The sequence below is a fragment of the Chionomys nivalis genome, chromosome 5, assembly GCF_950005125.1.
Source record: "Chionomys nivalis chromosome 5, mChiNiv1.1, whole genome shotgun sequence".
NCBI lineage: Eukaryota > Metazoa > Chordata > Mammalia > Rodentia > Cricetidae > Chionomys > Chionomys nivalis.
This window is the reverse complement of record NC_080090.1, coordinates 19,795,496-19,812,937: the sequence shown is the minus strand read 5'-3', so window position 1 is coordinate 19,812,937 and position 17,442 is coordinate 19,795,496. Positions and strand designations below refer to the sequence as shown.

The 17,442-nt window shown below is 37.9% G+C and overlaps 1 protein-coding gene across 1 annotated transcript in view; it reads left to right on the top strand.

Annotated features, from left to right (window-relative positions):
- Positions 1–17,442, top strand: part of Fmn2 (formin 2) — a 310,252-nt gene that overhangs the window by 270,747 nt on the left and 22,063 nt on the right. The window contains exon 16 of the mRNA XM_057769091.1: positions 9,561–9,710. Within this exon, the coding sequence (XP_057625074.1) occupies positions 9,561–9,710 (150 nt within the window). The remainder of the gene's footprint in view (positions 1–9,560; positions 9,711–17,442) is intronic.

The following is a 17,442-nucleotide window of genomic DNA, read 5'->3' as shown; positions in this document are numbered from 1 at the left end:
GTACTCCTACAATTTTAAAACATAGTTAATAATCATCATTTTGTGATTTGTGCCTGTATGTGAAGTTATGAATTTTAAAAATATCTCTTCATTATAGAAAGGTAAAAATATATGCAAAGGTAAAATAACAATGTAATCATCTTCTACTCACCTTCCTGCTTACTTAAATAATAATCAATCCAGAATCAGTTTGACTTCATCTGTACTATATCCTGACCCACTTACTCATTCGCCCCACCCCTGTACTTAAAAAAAATTACCTAAAGGCATAAGTTCATTGATTCATTTTCATATGTATATTTGACAACCTTGTGAGATGTGATAAATCAATGCTATATGGCCATGTATTGTGTTATCACTATATTTGGTGCCTTCAAATCCTGCAGTGTGATGTCACAGTGATACTGTGGCATTCCAATTCTCCATTTTGGCATTCCAGATCTTCATGGTGATATCCCAGTGCTCTTTTGTGACATCACAGTGTCATGTTTTAACATTACAGAACCCCACTGTGTCATTACGGTGTTTCCCTTTGTAATCAAAGTGTCTCATTATGACATAACAGTACTTAATTATAACTCTACAATGGTCCTTTGTTATATCACAGCATTCTACTATAGCATCTCTGTAGTGTAAGTCATTCAATAGGATATCACATTAATCCTCAGTGACATGACAGTGGCCAACTGTAACATCAAAGTGTTGCATGATCACATCATAAAAGTGAATTATAATAATTCACGTGTACACCACAATGTGAATTGTGCCATCAGAGTGCTATATTCTGACATTATAATGACACATCTTGATACAACAATACCCACTATGAGCTCAAATGCTTCACTGTGACATCACAATGTCACATGGTTTCATCACAATGTCACATGGTTTCATCACAATACTCTAATTTTCCATCACAGTGCTGCATCTTGACTTTGAATTCAGAATCATTCTGACATTGGTCCTACTGTGCCATCAAAATTCTCCATTGTGAAAACACAGTGCTTCAGTGTGTCACTACAGTGTCCTACTATAATAACATAATCATCTATTTATTGTGACACCACATGTTCCATGTTGACATCAAGATGCCTTACTGTTTCATCACAAAGATTAATTTAGAATACCTCAAGGTTCCTAAAATAGATTTCTGACACTTATCTTTGGAACTTAATTGTTGAAGGAATTGGATCATCCAATCTGCAGTTTCTGCTTAGGATGGGTTTTTCTTATTCTATATCAATGATGTACTTTACTTTGCCCTGCATTCCCTATATATTGGCAGGTTATTCTAAGTGCTTGAACATATTTGAGCATGCTCAAACATTTAGTGAGATGATTAGTTGAGTGGTGTGGTGACTTCAAGAAAGAAGAATGCCATTTGTTTCTGTGACACTTCTAGTGTTTGAAAATCGGTATTCAGATGTGTTAATTCTTTATAATATTTAAAACAGGTGACTTTGAACTTTTTCCCCCTCATTTTTTTTCCCCCTCACTTTTTTGGTAAAAAACAATTTAACTTTCTTGGACATAGTGTTGCTCAGTGGCATGGTTCAGAAAGAAATACAAGATTTATTAGTTTACAAATATTGAAAACAAGAGGATGGGTCTCTAGCATATGCTCACAGCTGGTGACAAGTTCACATACTTAAATATAGTTGATATGAGCAAGTCCTTCGTAGGTAATATTTTCACTCTCATACACAATGTCACTGGAGTGCCTTATCATGGAAAACAGGAGGGGAGACAACCCTAAAAGAAAAAGTGAGCTTGCCTGTCAGACCTTCGGATGTGAAATGACTTTCTGTATGCTTTGAATATGCCTTATTACCATTGCCTAATAAAGAAGCTGATTTGGCCAATAGCTGGGTAGGAAATCCAAGCAGAGCAACAGGGGGAATAAAGGTGGAGTCAGGGAAACACCAGCAGCCACTGGGGAAGTAAGATGTGAAGTAACAAGCCATAAGTCTCATGGTAAAATATAGACCAATAGAAGTGTGTTGATTTAAATTGTACGACCTAGTTATGAGCCATTGTTTTTCTTCTAGCCTGGTCTTTGTATGTTAAGTGGTCAGTGTTGATTTCATGTTCTTTACTAACTTCTATTGCTTCCTCTTCACTGAGTCTTTCCTATTTTGAATTCATTTTTATGGCTCTGTTGTTTTATAAACATGCTTCAGCATGTCCCAGGCAACTGTTTTCATTTGTTTCGTGGGCGTATGTTCCTGGCAGGTTCTTATTGGTCTGTGGACCCATGGTTTTCTTCCAGGCTTCTTGTTTCTTTTAATAGATTAGCTCAGGAATAAGCCTGTCTTTTTTCCTTTCTTCCATGCTCTTGTTCTTTCTTTCCAACAGTCTCTTTTCTGTTTCTTACTGTATCTTCCTATTACTTGCATATTTATTTGACCACCTCAAAGAATCTACTGCAGAATGAAAGACTATATGTATCTATTTAAATTGTTTTTCGAGTTTCCATTATCAGAATAAAAAAATGTACTTTTCAGCTCTAGTTTTTGATACAAGTTCTCACTTTTTAATACAGAGTGGCCTAGAAGTCACTTGATAGCCCAGCCTAACTTAAAACTGGCAGCAATACTCTCACTTCAGCTCTAGATGCTGGGATGCCAAGAATGAGCCATCATACACAATTCAATGCTTACTTATATTTCATTCTTTTTTATACTTTCTTTGTTAAATCAGACATAATTGGTACATCATATGGAATAGAACCTGCATGTTCTCTTCAGTAAGTGATTACCAAGATGTGTATTACAGCAATTTCTTGTGCATGGTGACATGTGCCTATAATCTCAGTATTGGAGGCAGAAGCAGGAAGATCCTCGGGTTCAAGGCTAGCCTTAGACACATAGTGAGATTATTTCTCACCACTCTCACTCGGCCATGTCCTGTCACAGAACTATTTTATGACCTCAACCTATTTACTCCATCGCATTAGAGAGAGAATCAAAGTTCTGATTTCTGCCAATTCTAGATTAACTTTATATATAAACCACCTTAAATGACATATATAATTTTCACTTCAGTCTATTCTACATATATTTGTGAGATTCATTCAAGTGTACATATTACTAGTGTCTTTTATATTACTAAGCAATATTTAATCATACTCATTGATAACTCTTTTTCCATTTTCTCATTGATGAACATTACGGTTTCTAGTTTGGGGTTATTGTGTGAGGTTATTTTCATTCTTCTTGGAAATAATACATGGGGTTATATTTTTGGGGTCATCTAAAGCATTCATTTAGCTTTCTAAACAGTCAAACTGCAAAGCTGCCTAACATTTTACACTTTCACAAGCAGCAAGCTGTGTTTAAACTCTTATCATTAACTTCTGTCATTGTCAGGGATTTTATTTAACAAGTACCTCTGGTTTTGAAATGGCACAATTTTGTTGTCCTAACTCATGTTTCCTTAAGGAAATGTGATTAAACATATTCATGAGCTTGTGATTTGTTAATACTCTCTGATCAAGTTTTTTTTATTTTTTTTGGCTCCTTATATATGATTTGTGTGCATTCTCTACATATTCCCAGAGTCTTTTGCAAGATGCATGGATGGAGAATATTTTCTCCTGTGATTTTTGTGGTCATTTCTTTGAGTATATTCTTATGAATAAAATTTATTTTTGTAAAGTCCAATTCATCATCAACTTTTTAAGATTGGTATTGGATCTTTTCAAATTTCTTTTAAAATTATGATACAATTTTTGTTATTTATTCTGTTAATGTAATGGTTGCTTTTTGATTGTTAGCAGCATTTTGTCTCTTTAGGATGACTGGCCATGACATATTATCCAATTTAGAAATTACTGTATCATACCGGGTAGTGTCTTATCATGGATGATCTCTCTTCTATTCATAAAGACTCACTTAGCTAATGTGTCTTCCTTTTTTATGATGTCTGCTTTCGCTTTTAATATCTTCCCTTTGTTTTTTGAAAGTGTTCATGTAAAGTTGATTTCTTTATTCAATGTTTGGTAACCCCTCTCTGAAGCAATTTTTATCAGAAGTATTTTGAAAATGGTAATGATTTTGAATTAAAGCTTATAAAAGGTTACCTCTTTGTTAAAAAGTAAAACAATTACAGTTTCTTAAATATAGAGATATTTCTCATCTCTATCTCATTTTTCAGTTTTAGTTAGTTTTTTAAAGAATTTTTCAATTTTATCTGTGGCATCTAGTCTATAGTTATAGATCATTTAAAATATTTTGTCGTTTTAATTATAAGCAATTGACAATAGTGACTGAAGGTTGATCATTGGTATTAGCAATTTATATCTTACCTATTTTTTTAAAATCAATTTTAGTAGAGATTTATTAATTTTAATATATTTTTAGTAAAGCAAATTCTGACATTCTTTTTCTATAAAGTTCAGTTTTTGTTATGTAGTGTTTTAAACAGTGCATTTTTAAAATATACCTCTAAATCTAGCTTGTTCTTCTGTAGGTCCTTGAGATGGAGGCTCCATTTTTACCTTTCTTCTGTAATCTAGGCATTTTAAAGCAGTGAAGTTTTCTCTACTGTGTTACCTGCATCGTTCATATTTCAATATTGATTTTATTTACCTTTAAGTAATTCCAGTTGCTGTTAACTTTCTGTTTTCACGATAGCTTTGTTAATTATCAAATAATAGATTTCTTATATATTCCATTTTTATTTTTCATTATTCATGAGCATTGTAGTTGGATACTACTCTTGATGATTTCAGTCCCTTAAGATTTACTTAGACTTAGACCCAGCATGGTCTGTATTTGGGACTGTTTTGTGTGCTCTTGTAAATGTCACCATTAGCTGCAGTGTTCACTTGCCAGTTAGGTCTCTGTATTAATGAGTATACTCAAACATGCTATACATCGAGTAATATTTTTGTGTAATTCTGTCAATTCTTCAACCTAAAAGAAAATGTCCAAGTATCTAACTCATTACTTGGTTGTCTTTTCTTTTTAGTTCTGCTGGGCTTTAGTTTGGAGATGTTTGTGAAGACTATGCATCTTTCTGGTTGTTGTTGCTGTTTAGTTTGGAGATGTTTGTGAAGACTATGCATCTTTCCGATTGTTGTTGCTGTTTCACATTTTGAATCTTTTCTTACTGGTCACGTATCTATTTAGGTTGGTTACATCTCCCTATTCAGAAGTTTTTTTTTTAATCATAATGACAGATGTGCTATGTAATATTTGTCTTGAAGTTCACCCTCTCTGTGAAATGAGGCTGGTTCCTCTGCGATGAATGTTTGAATAGCATCCCTTTTTCATGGCAGTCATATTCTCTTGTTGACTTCTATATGAAAGCAATTTTACTGAGTTTTCAAAAGGAAGACATACCCCAATTGCTTTCTGGTTTCACCAGTCTGTATCAGGGATTCTTGAAATATTAATACTCAAGCCTGTATTTTGCCCAAGAAACTGTTGTGTGACTTCAGATATATTGACATGTAAAATGGGTGCTTAAATTAAAAAATTACTGATAATAAATTATAAAGAAATTCTTTAAACCTTTAGTATATTTCTTAGTTCGGGTTACTATTGCTGTAATGGTACACCATGACCAAAAGCAATTTGGGGTGGAAAGAGTTTATTTTTCTTACCCTTTCTTACAGGTTATCATCAAAGGTAGCTAAGGGAGGAACCCGGAGACAGGTGCTGATGCAGAGGCCATGGAGGAAGGCTGCTTACTGGCTTGCTCCTCATGGTTGCTCAGCCTGCTTTCTCACTGCACCCAGTACAACAAGCCCAGGATAACTCCAACCACATTGGATTGGGTCTTCTCACATTAATCACAACTATGACCAGTTTCTCAGTCAACCATCATCAGAGAAGCATTCTCTCCTAGGAGATGGGAACTAATAGAGACTCACAATTGACAGTGTGCAAATAGTGAGAGACTAACTGAGAGGCCTACGTCAAGTCCTTCCTCTCAGGACTCAGAAAACTGTGCAGAAGAGAGGCAGAAAGGTTGGGGAAGTCAGAGGAGATGGAGAGCGCCAAGAAAACAGCACCTTTCCCACAAAGCAGGACTGACTGACACACGCATCCACTCACGGGACTGCAGCAGCATGCACGGGACCTGCTCAGGTCCAAGCCAGCAGGAGTTGCAGCACTGAGAAGGGGAAGTCAACATGAGCCTCCATCCCTAACCCAGTTGACAAATGCTTACAAAGGAAAAGTCAGTTTTCTCCACTGGAGTCTCACTGAGTATGCAGACAATACTTAAGGCAGGCCCCATGCTCAACAGTTCATGGCCTGCACAAAATAAACTCAGTGATGTGTTGGGAGATCTTTTGTCTCATGATACTTACTTTGGGCATTTTTTTCACCATTTTTTTGCTTGTGTATTATGATTCTAATTTTGTTTTTCTATGGTGTGTGTGTGTGTGTGTGTGTGTGTGTTCTACCATTTGTTATACCCAGGTCAGAAACTCAAACCACAGTTTTAAAAATTAGACATTCTCCCACATTACAATCAGAGGTACATCGATTGGGTACTTCCATGTTGAGGAGTGACAAATGATAAAATATTAAATGATAAATAATTAAACAATTATGTCCTATATGTAATAGCAGAAAATATCAGGACTGTAGATCCCCAGCACCCATGTAAGAAAGATGTCGCAGCATCTATCTGGTGACCTGGAGATGGGTAAGGTTTGGGGGTACAAAGAGAGACAGATCTCCATGGCTTGCCAGATGGTAAGTTGAGTTCAGTGAGAGGCTGTCTCAGAAGGTAAAGGGTAGCGTTATAGCATAAGATACTAAAAATCTTCAAACTCCGGTCTTCACCTGTGGGCATAACCTCTACCAGCAAATATAACCTCATATACCAAAATATACACATGATCATATGCATACAACACACCAATATATACACACTCAAATGATAATTTTAAAATAAAATAAATAATCCAATATTAGAATTAGTTTTAATGTTTATATTTAATATGTAGTATAAATTCATAATATGAAGATATAAAATGAATTGCGTGTAAAAATATTCAAAAGGCAAGTTGGAGTTTTATTTTCCCTATGACTTGACAAAATTCTTAAAATCTCTCTGTTGCTGATGAAAAAGTTAAGAATAATGTCATTAAATGGTTTGCCCATGTACCAAGTTAGAGTTGGAATTCATTCTTTCGGCATCTTTTCACTCAAATCATATGTCTCTACCTTTATACCATGTTGCTATGATAAAAAGTTCAAAATATTGTAAGCTGGCTGAGTGGGTGAATAAGTTATTATAGCTTCACAAACTGGACTCCTCTGTAACAACAGAATAATTGAACAGTCAAATAATTTGACAGAGGCCTGATACATTGCAAATAGTCTCCAGGAGCAAAGGCAAGTGAGCAGCTCTCCCTGCGAGCATATCTGTATTTACTTCATTAGCTTTCAGAAGAACTAATTCTGTCTTTCACCATTTGTGCTCTCTGACATCTACTCACTGCAGCTATGCCTGTTGCAGCCCATTCTGTAGACGCATTCCCACGCCATCACTGTGGCAGGGAGCATGTGAACTCCCACAATCAAATGCACTTCATATCATCACCTCCCAGGATTTGTAGACTACACCGTGTCATCTCCCAACTAGGCCACGAAGGGAGGACGACTGTAATGCCCCAGGGCCACACATACAATCAAGACAGTATTGCCTTCTCTTCCTGGAAGACAAACACTGGGATTCCTAAGCATCTTGCTGCTCAGGGACAGTCATGTTATAAATTTAAAGGCAAAACAGATCCACCGCACATTAGTTAACCCATAGTCACAGGTGGCTATGATCTTCTGTTTGGTTTTGTTTGTTTGCTGTTGATGAAACCTAGGACTTTGAGCATGCTAGGGAGGTTCTCTGTCGTGGAGTTATTTTCTTACTGAGCCATCAACCATCAACTTTTGGGGTGTGTATGTGTGTGTGTGTGTGCGTGTCTGCGTGTCCTGTCTGTGTCTCTGTGTATCTGTGTGTCTTTGTGTTTGTGAGCATACATGCATGTATGAACCAGAGGTCAATGTCAAATATTTTCTTCAATTGCTCTCCACCCTATTTTTGGAGACAGAATCTCTTACAGTGCTGGAACTCATCAAGAGATCCAGGATCGCTGTCAGGAGAGCCTCAAGGATTCTCCTGTCAGCATCTCCTTGATGTTAGCATTACAGGTGTGAGCCACAACCACAGCTTTTTTACATAGATGGTGGGTCCTCATGCTAACAAAGCGAGCACATTACCAACAGAGCTATTTTCCCAATCTCTCCACTACCAACTGTTAAATCAACACTGTTCAGTCTCTGGGGAGACTGCCAAAGCCGGCAATGCTGGCTCCATTTCCAGTTATGATGGCTGGGTATTGGAAAAAGTTTTCAAGTAATGTTAATCTAGGTTCTGGTGAGCTTTATTGACTACAATACCACTATTCTGTGGTTCTAAATTTTATTTTTGTGTTTGCTATTCACATAAACCTTCTGAGTAAGCTCATCATAATGACCTCATCTTTTAAATGTTCACATTATTTTATAGCAAAACTTCTAAATCTGCTACATGATAAGTTTAACATATTTTCATGTATATTCATACCTAAATTTATTTGTTCACTTTTTTAATTATTGGGGAAAATTAAGTTGCCTTCCAAGTTTTTCTTTCAGTCCTGGCCATCAGACAAAGGGAAGCGAAGATAAGCTTTAATTGCACAACACTCCTTGGGTTGCTCTTCTGACCCTCTGTGACATTCTATGACCTGCTGCCTACCTTCCCTCAACATTCTTGACATAATAAACTATTGGCCAGGCTCCTGTTTAGGGAACTGTTTTCATGACACGAGAATTTTAAGCCTATTGTTTACTAATTGCATGTTCTTTGTCGAATAGCCCTTTTGAAACATGAGCATTTATGTAGCCATAATACAATAAACCTTCTGAGTCACATGAGCTGAAAACTCGACCTGATCAGTCCACTGTCGCTATGTCCATTGTGTGCAAAATGCTGCCTTGTTGTCTAGATTGTAGACTTCATTTGTGTCTCCTAGTTCTTCTCTTCCCCTCCTGCAGTTACCAACGTAAGAATGTGAATAAAATACACATGGAATTATATAGACATAGAATATATATTAAATTAGTGAAAAGAAATGATACGTCGTTTGTTTAGAGTTTAAAAAGCGAGCTTAGGGTCATCATCATTTCTCAATGCAACCCCATGTTGACCACAGTTCATCCTCGAAATATGTCAGATGCATTGTGACTCATTGGAAATTGAATTTTCCAGTGGTCATTTTCAATATTGAGACAGTTTTTGTTCACTACTCTTATCTTCAACTAAAACTCTACTGTGAAAGCACAAAGAACAAATGTTGGTACATTAGTCAGATATACCATATTGGAAATATCCCATATTAGAAATATGCCATATTAGAAAGTACTGTCGGTACATGGAGAGTTAGAATCTTTCTGGTAATAACAATTGTGCATGAGTGAAATCAGCATTTGGATGGAGAAGGAATATCCCATATTGGAAAGTAATCATAGCTTTTATGTTCATGTGTTCGTATGCTTTGACAGCTTTTTGGAGACCACAGCCTACTACTTCATGAAACCAAAAATTGGAGAGAAGGAGGTGTCCCCAAATGTTTTCTTCAGTGTCTGGCATGAATTCAGCTCTGACTTTAAAGACTCTTGGAAAAAGGAGAACAAACTGATTCTGCAAGAGAGGTAGGTATTTTCATTTTCACAATGGCATTTAAAACTGGTATTTTATTAAGTGTGACTCCACTGGGGGTTGCCAATTTTTATAGCATGAATGAAAACTTTGATGGCCCTCACCCTGGGATAGCAAGTTGAAGAGGTGCTGATACTTGGCAGGACTTGGAGTTTAACTAAGAGGAGTGTGGGCGAGGCTGCGATGCTGCAGAGAATAGTGGAGGGTCGGGGCAGTGCCATTGTATTAAAATAAGTTCTATTGTGAAGAAACCACAAAAAGAAAAGCCATATGAAAGACTGAATAACCCTATAGGGAGAAACCTGCTCCTCTCTAAAGACTATTAGCAAAGGCTGGTAAGGTCAGAGGAATAGGTTCTGCTTGCTTTTGCTTCACTCATGGGATATTGTCAGTTTCATCAATTCATCCCCAAATTTTACCCAGATGTCTCCCCAAACCATAGATGATCATGCTTTTTGAAAAGATCCCTCAAGATTCTTGTGGAATTACGACACAGTTCCTAAAATAAATCTGTTCAAGAATGAAGAGAAATTTTTCCCTCTTGAGTATATGGGAAATAACATCTCAGGGATTATGAAATTCCACAAAGGCATATTAAATATTAACTCATGAAGAAAGCTAGCCCTCCCAGGGCAGCCTCCCCAAATAGCTTGGTCTAGTGGGAACATGAAAGAGAAACATAATCCACCCAGAAAGCAAATCCTAACACAGAACCAATTAGTCCACTTCCTCACATCCCTGCTCTACCAATGGCTTTGCTGTAGTTCTTTAGAGGGCTTACATCCTGAGGGACCTGGTTCATCTCTGCTACAATACTCCACAGTTTTCTGCTTAGTGTCTGCAGTCTGGTCTGTTTGCACATGCACCTAGTTTTCATCTATGAGTAGGCTTCCCTCATCTCCTTAAGTAAACAGAGTTAATTGCTAGCATTTATTGTGCATATACATGATGCAGACATGGGCTCACAACCCCAATTAAAACTGTACATCTCCTCTTGTAGCTCACTGTCCTCTCAAATCTAGCCTAATCAGTCAGTTCCAGGTTCAGTGAGAGACTCTATGTCAAAAAAAAAAAAAAAAACCAATAGGATGGAGAAACAATTGTGGAAGTCACCCGCAGTCAACCTCCAGCCCCCACAGAGGTTCATATGTACCTGTACACACATATCTACACACAAACACACACAGGTATATCATACACCAGAGACAGTTGTACTCCAATCAGTGTTCTGCCATGCGTTCATTTGCATTCTCCCTTTGTGCATATATTAAATGGTATTTTTATTTTCTACCCACCGGAATGCCTGCTCGGTTTACATGGTTATAAAGGAGAGACGTTTGTCAACCCCAGCACATTAATGTATGTCCTTTCATGAATCTCTCAATTTAATTTTTCCCATAGAAAAGCATCTGAAATCCACTCACTTTGTTGCTGGAAGTGGTAAGCATAGCATTTCAGATAGAACAGTTATTGGTAGCCTTTCTTGGACTTGGGACCTAGATGAAGACAGAATTGGTCTGATTTAGGCATCAACAAGACAGGAATACGTACAAGAGTAGCTGTCCTAAAATATATCAGTTGAGTAAGCATGTCACAGATGCTGTGGGCAAGGTGAACTCAATTATCATTTTTTCTTGCGTCACCAGACAGGATATAAATGCTGGTAAGAAGATGCTGTCTGATGGAAAATGTTGGGGCTCACACATTCAGAAACACTATTCTCTAAAATCACTTCTAATCTTTGTTCAACACTCCTGAGAAATTCCGTTTCTAGGTGGCATTAACAACCCCAGACTTACCATATTGAGTTGTTGAGTTTGATACATTCAGACAAGATTGGCTTTACTTTGTAACTCCTTTAACCAACCTGACTTTGTTCTGATGTCCTGGACTTGTTCCTAAGGGCCTTTGTACACACAGTTGATGACTGTATATCATTGCTGCTGTATTGAAAATAGGTTAAATCTGAGTGCTCCTAAGTATCTACTTGCACTTCTACATTTGCTTGTGATAAAGGGCTACAGCAGAACACGCATCCAGCCAGGAGGGACTGACCTTGGTCTGCTTCTCAGTAAATGATGACCAGGCTGCCATGAAGGGCAGAGCCATTAATCAGAAGAGTGTTTGCACAGGGTTGCCCCTTTGCTCAAACCCATATACACTGCATAAGTAAAATAAAAATGAGAGGTCCCTGTTTGAAAATGAACAATTTCAAAACAACTAAGTATTAAGGCAGACCAGAGTCATTCTAAGAGCTGTGTGCCAGACAACTGACTGTCTAAGTTCTCTACCTGCCTGACATTACCTTAACGTTGTGATTTCTGTATAATAAAAATGCTGTGCCCTGGGACTTGACAGGCAATGAGGAAAGGATGAGTTCAAAGTTTGAAACTCTGACTCACTCACATTATATGAGTGGAAACTCCAAAAAATTTAGACACTAATTTAAGCTGTTCCCCTGATAGTTTATTCATTCTTCTGTGCTCCTGAATTATTTGCTATCACCAGCATATTTTATTTAAAACCAATTCTCTATTATATAACAGCTTATTTCCAGTGTTTTATTCCATGCTATAAATTGTCTTGCTTGCATCATAGTATTTATTTCACAGCGAGAAAGTTAGTGTCTGTATTTCTGTGAGAACATTTACCTGTGACTTACCCATGATGTTTTCCCTTGGTGCATCTGCTATCTTTACTGACTGTACCTGTTACATCACTGTCAGAGATATGGGCATGAGAGTACAAACATAGCTCACTAGAGTAATGAATATGTTTTTTCCAGCATAATTATAAGTTGATCACTGTGGGACACAAAACCCTTCTCCAAATATCTTGAGCAAATGAGAGCTCTTGTTCAGACAGTTGGGCCACAGAAGGGTGGGGGAGGAACTTACCTGTCAAATGCCCAGATGCAGAACTCTCCTGGCACTGAGTGGGTTGGGCATGCATCTCTGGACCACTCTTTCTCTGCTTTTATTTTCCTTTCAAAACAACAACAATAGCAAAAGCTATGTTATTATGTGAATAGATATTTTGCCTAAATGTTTGTGAACCAGGTGTCTACACTGCCCACAGAAACAAGAAACCAGAAGAGGGCATTGAATTCTCTATAACCAGACTTACAGATGGTTATTAGCTGCCATGTGGATGCTGGGATTCACACCTCTTTCCTCTGGAAGGGCATTCCCCTTTGTTTCTTTTTAAATGTCTTCTCTCTGTCTTTCTCTTTTTTCCTCCTTCCCTCACTTCCTGTCATCCTCTTTCAGTCTTCCCCTCTCCCCTCCTCCTTTTCACTCCCTTTCTCTGATCACAGTCTACTCCTGCTATCTTCAGTGGGGTCCTTTAATTTTCAAGCCAAACTTTTTCTTTAGCAGTTGGGATTCATGTCCTATGGCCTTCACGAGTAGGCATGACTAACATTTTCATAACTCAGACATAGGAAGCACTATCCAGCACCCCCTAGAAGAATTCCAGGGCAAACTCCAAAGGAACACTAGCCAGCTTTGACTCTACTACTTTGATCATCCAGGAGCTATCAAAAACAGCTTAGCTGCACTTCAACCCATTCCTCTAGCCATGATTGGCAGGTCCCTTCATAACAGTTTCTTTTGGAGGGGGGAAGGGAGAAACAAGGGAAAAACAGTTGAAAGAAAGAAAGAAAGAAAGAAAGAAAGAAAGAAAGAAAGAAAGAAAGAGTGAACTGCTACCTCAGTTTACTGAACCTGTAAATGGTATCCATCTAATTGCTAAAATGATTTCGCATGTGCTTTGTGAAGGGAAGATGTGAACAAATGTCTCTTTTCCCTAGCTAGGGCACCAATGGCAGACCAAAGAAAAGGTTTCGTTCAAGTCTAGCTCAGCAAAGCAGTGAGTTAGGGGATTTATTGTAGTATGACGTGATACTTACTGGAGCACAGCTAGCATAAAGACAGCTGTATTCTCAAGAGGCCCATCCTAAATCGGCAATGACTCACAAAAGCTGCATCCCTGAAGCTTCCTCTTGCCCAACTCACCAGCAGCTCAGATGATTGGCGAGTCATGTATTCCCAGCAAGTGTTGATGCTATATAAATTATATATAACTACACACACACACACATATATATACACACACATATACATATACGTATATGTGTGTGTGTGTATATATATGTGTGTGTGTGTATATGTGTGTACACAGACACAGACACAGACAGACACACACACCCACACCCCCCCCCACACACACACACATATATATATATATATATATATATATATATATATAACTATAAGGAGTTGCCTTGTGATTCCTCTAACTTCCTGAGCCTAGTAGATTTCAGTTACTCCCTGAGTTTTAAGAGACTGCCTTCAAGAAGGAAATGTTTTGATTTAGTGTTTATAAATAACCTGAACAATGATATTAGTTATACCATTGAACTCGTTATCCGGATAAAATTTCCATTATCTCATTTGGTATTTATTAAAAATGATTCTTTAAGGTTTTAGGTCATGTATGAATGCTCCTCACCATTTTATTTCTGACTGATATCTCATTATAGAGTAGAAGAACTCTGCTTTTCTGGCATTGTCTAGATAATTTGTGAGATTTCACTGATATGTTTCCTGATATAGTGAGTTCCCCTCATTCATGTGGAGTAGATTGGCCTCTTTCTAGTGGATGGGGTTTTAGTTACCTGCCAGTTATTAGCTCTGGGATTGTCTTGAAGGTCATTTATCCATCAAGAATTATACTTTCCTCACCTGTAAAATGGAGCTTGATTACACCTCTCTTGCAGCATCAATGAGTAGACAGAGTGAAATGATGTGTATATATTCCAGAATCTACATGTTTAGAGGTTTGTATACTGTTTCTCAATCATTGAGTATAAGTGGTATCCACACTGTATCTCCGATAAGATGATTTAGTGTATTAATAAGGGATGGCATCATTCTAAGAAAAGAGGGTATAAATGCAGGATATTACTATGACACAGCTGCCTTTTTACTTAGGTCGAATGTGTCTGTTCTGCATGTGAGGATGAACTTTTGTTATAGTTATTGTACTGAACATTATGCTTCTATATGAATGTTGTCTGACATGATAGACTATCACTTTTATATGGACCACTAACCCACTGGCTTTCTTAAAAGTCAACAAAAGTGTTCTTTTCCATCTACTTGGTATACTTACACATTTATTAATGAGAAATCTTCCTTTAAAAGAAGACATGGACATGCCATCTGAATAGACATGCCATCACTGAAAAAACACAAACATGAAAAGTAATTTTTTAAAAAATCCATTTTACTGCAATATTTAGAAGATGGAGGTATGCTAACAAATTCTACCAAGCCCCTCCATCCCCAATGTCTTACTGAGCATGCTTTTAATATGTAAGATGATAGGAAAAAATTTTGCATTAGTGTCACCCAGCCACATTAATAAGACCTTACAGAGATGGAACAACAGCCAAATGATTAAGCACACATTTATATCTTGGTCCCTGATTAACTGTGAGTTAGATCCTGGAAGAAGAGGGTAGGCCGCTCCAGAGCAACTTCGCTTCTCATCTCTGCTTTATTGTGATTGGAAATTAGTATTCACCCAGAACTGTCAACTGCAAAACTCTGTGGGGTTAGGGTTTTCTTATTCACTCAATAATCCATGAGCATCACTAGGCATTGAAGGGTTCAAGTCCTCTGTAGGCAGTCTCATCTTCCTTGATTACCATCTAGCACTGAGCAGTGTAACATTCAGCAGAGAACGAGGAGGGCTGCGGTCCAGCCGGAAGACTCTGGATACAGAGCTCAGAGCCCTTGCAGGACTTTTTAAAGACAGGTTAAAGCACTAAAATGATTTTAGACAACAAAATCTGTCTGCCTCCAGAAAATTGGTACCCAAGCTCCATGAAGTGTGGTATACCCAAACATGATTTCATTTTTAATCAGTAAGACATTTTAATTCAATAAATCAATTGAGACATTAGTATGAGTTACGTTTAAAATGTTGTCTAACTTAATTTACTGGTTTATTTTACATCAAGGCAGGTAGTCTTTGATGAACCAAGAGAAGGGCTAGTTACCCCTTTAATTGCACAAACCTGTAGCAATCAGTCTGTGTTCAGTCCAGCTGAGGTCTGTAATTAGAAATGATTTGGATGTTTGTTCTTACAAAGTCATATATTTTATTGGATATATCTCTTGCCATGCTAAAATTCTTTCCAAAATTTGTACTTAAATGTACTGTATGTTCAGATTCAGATTTAGGTACAATGCTAGCAGAGATAAGTTTGAGAAAGATGAAACCACCTTCATGGCAATTGAAAATAAGTATCAATGGATATAGATAAGTGAAATTCCCATCACCCATCTTTTCTAAACAGGATCTCATAGAGCCCAGTCTGGCCTCAAACTCACTAGATAGTCAACTACGACCTTAAACCCCTGACCTTGGTAGAATCATGGGTATTTACCAATGTAGTTGCCATGGTAGAGACTGAATTGAGGGCTTTGTCCTGCTAGGCTGCTTTACCAGCCCATCAACATCCCAGCTGCGGAAAAGCCCTCCACCTCTGTGCTGGTATGGTAGTAATAATGGCGCTGGCTGATATTTGCTTGAAAAATGACTAATAGAGCTATTTTCTTCCTATTGCCAACTCTCTAGCACTTGAGCTTTGGCAAGACAGTTGACAAACAAGATTGCCAAATGGTAAAAGGAAACTAAGTATGTGTGGGGAGTCTGCATCCTTGGCTGGTCCTTAATTTATGTACGTTAAGGTTGTACCGGGCAGGGCAGTTTGTTTTGTGATTATTTATGCTCGTCCATATGTCAGGCAATATGTCTAGCTATACAGATCTTGCCCTCTGATTAGAAAAAATAGACAATAAATAAAAGCACATATCTAAGCTATGGGTTTAGAAAATAAAGAAGGATCAGAAGTTGAAGATGATGTTGTAAAAGGAATAGCCAGGGGACCTTTCTGGAAAGGCAAGGTTTGGAGTACTTATGAGTTTAAGATTCTGGTCATGTGTGGAGATGGACAGAGAGATGTCACTATGACATGTGAGCATTCCAGGCAGAGGGGAGAGACAGTCAAAATACCCAGGCAGAAGCGGTTGTGTGTTTTCCAAGAAAGATGAGCAATAAAAAGAAACTGATGAAGTGTGTTGGGACTTCGCAGTCCAGGGCATGATAGATTCCTCATGAGTGATAAACTTTTATTAGCCATCAAGTAGAAGATCAGCAGCTTGGCTGGAGTGGGCTCTGATAGGATGTGTGTGATGCCATCATTGACTGTAATATGGGCAGTGCATCAGGGAGCGACTGTGAGAAAGACGTTAGGAAATCACTGTGGTGTAGATGAAAGATGTGGCGCTCTAGGCTGAGGTCATGGAAGCTGAAGGAATTGAGGATGCAAGGTACAGTGTTGTTTGGAGGAAGCATCTACACAGGCTTGGTGCCCCCTCTTTGGAGGGGTATGATTCAAAGTGTCTGCTCAGGCACAGCCAAGCTAATGTCCGTTGAGTTATGAGAGATTCAGGAAATAAGTCAGCCTGTCCTGTCTTCTCCTAAACTGTTTTCTTCAACTCTGGATAGTAGCACATTCTTTTTGTAAATCTTAGTTCTTCTAGAAGTCTGTACACATCCAGGGGTGGGGGTGGGGGGCACCTACCTAAGAAAGAAACCTAAATGGCTTCTTTGTCTTGCCATGCCTTGGGGAAAATTTTCTCAAATATTCTC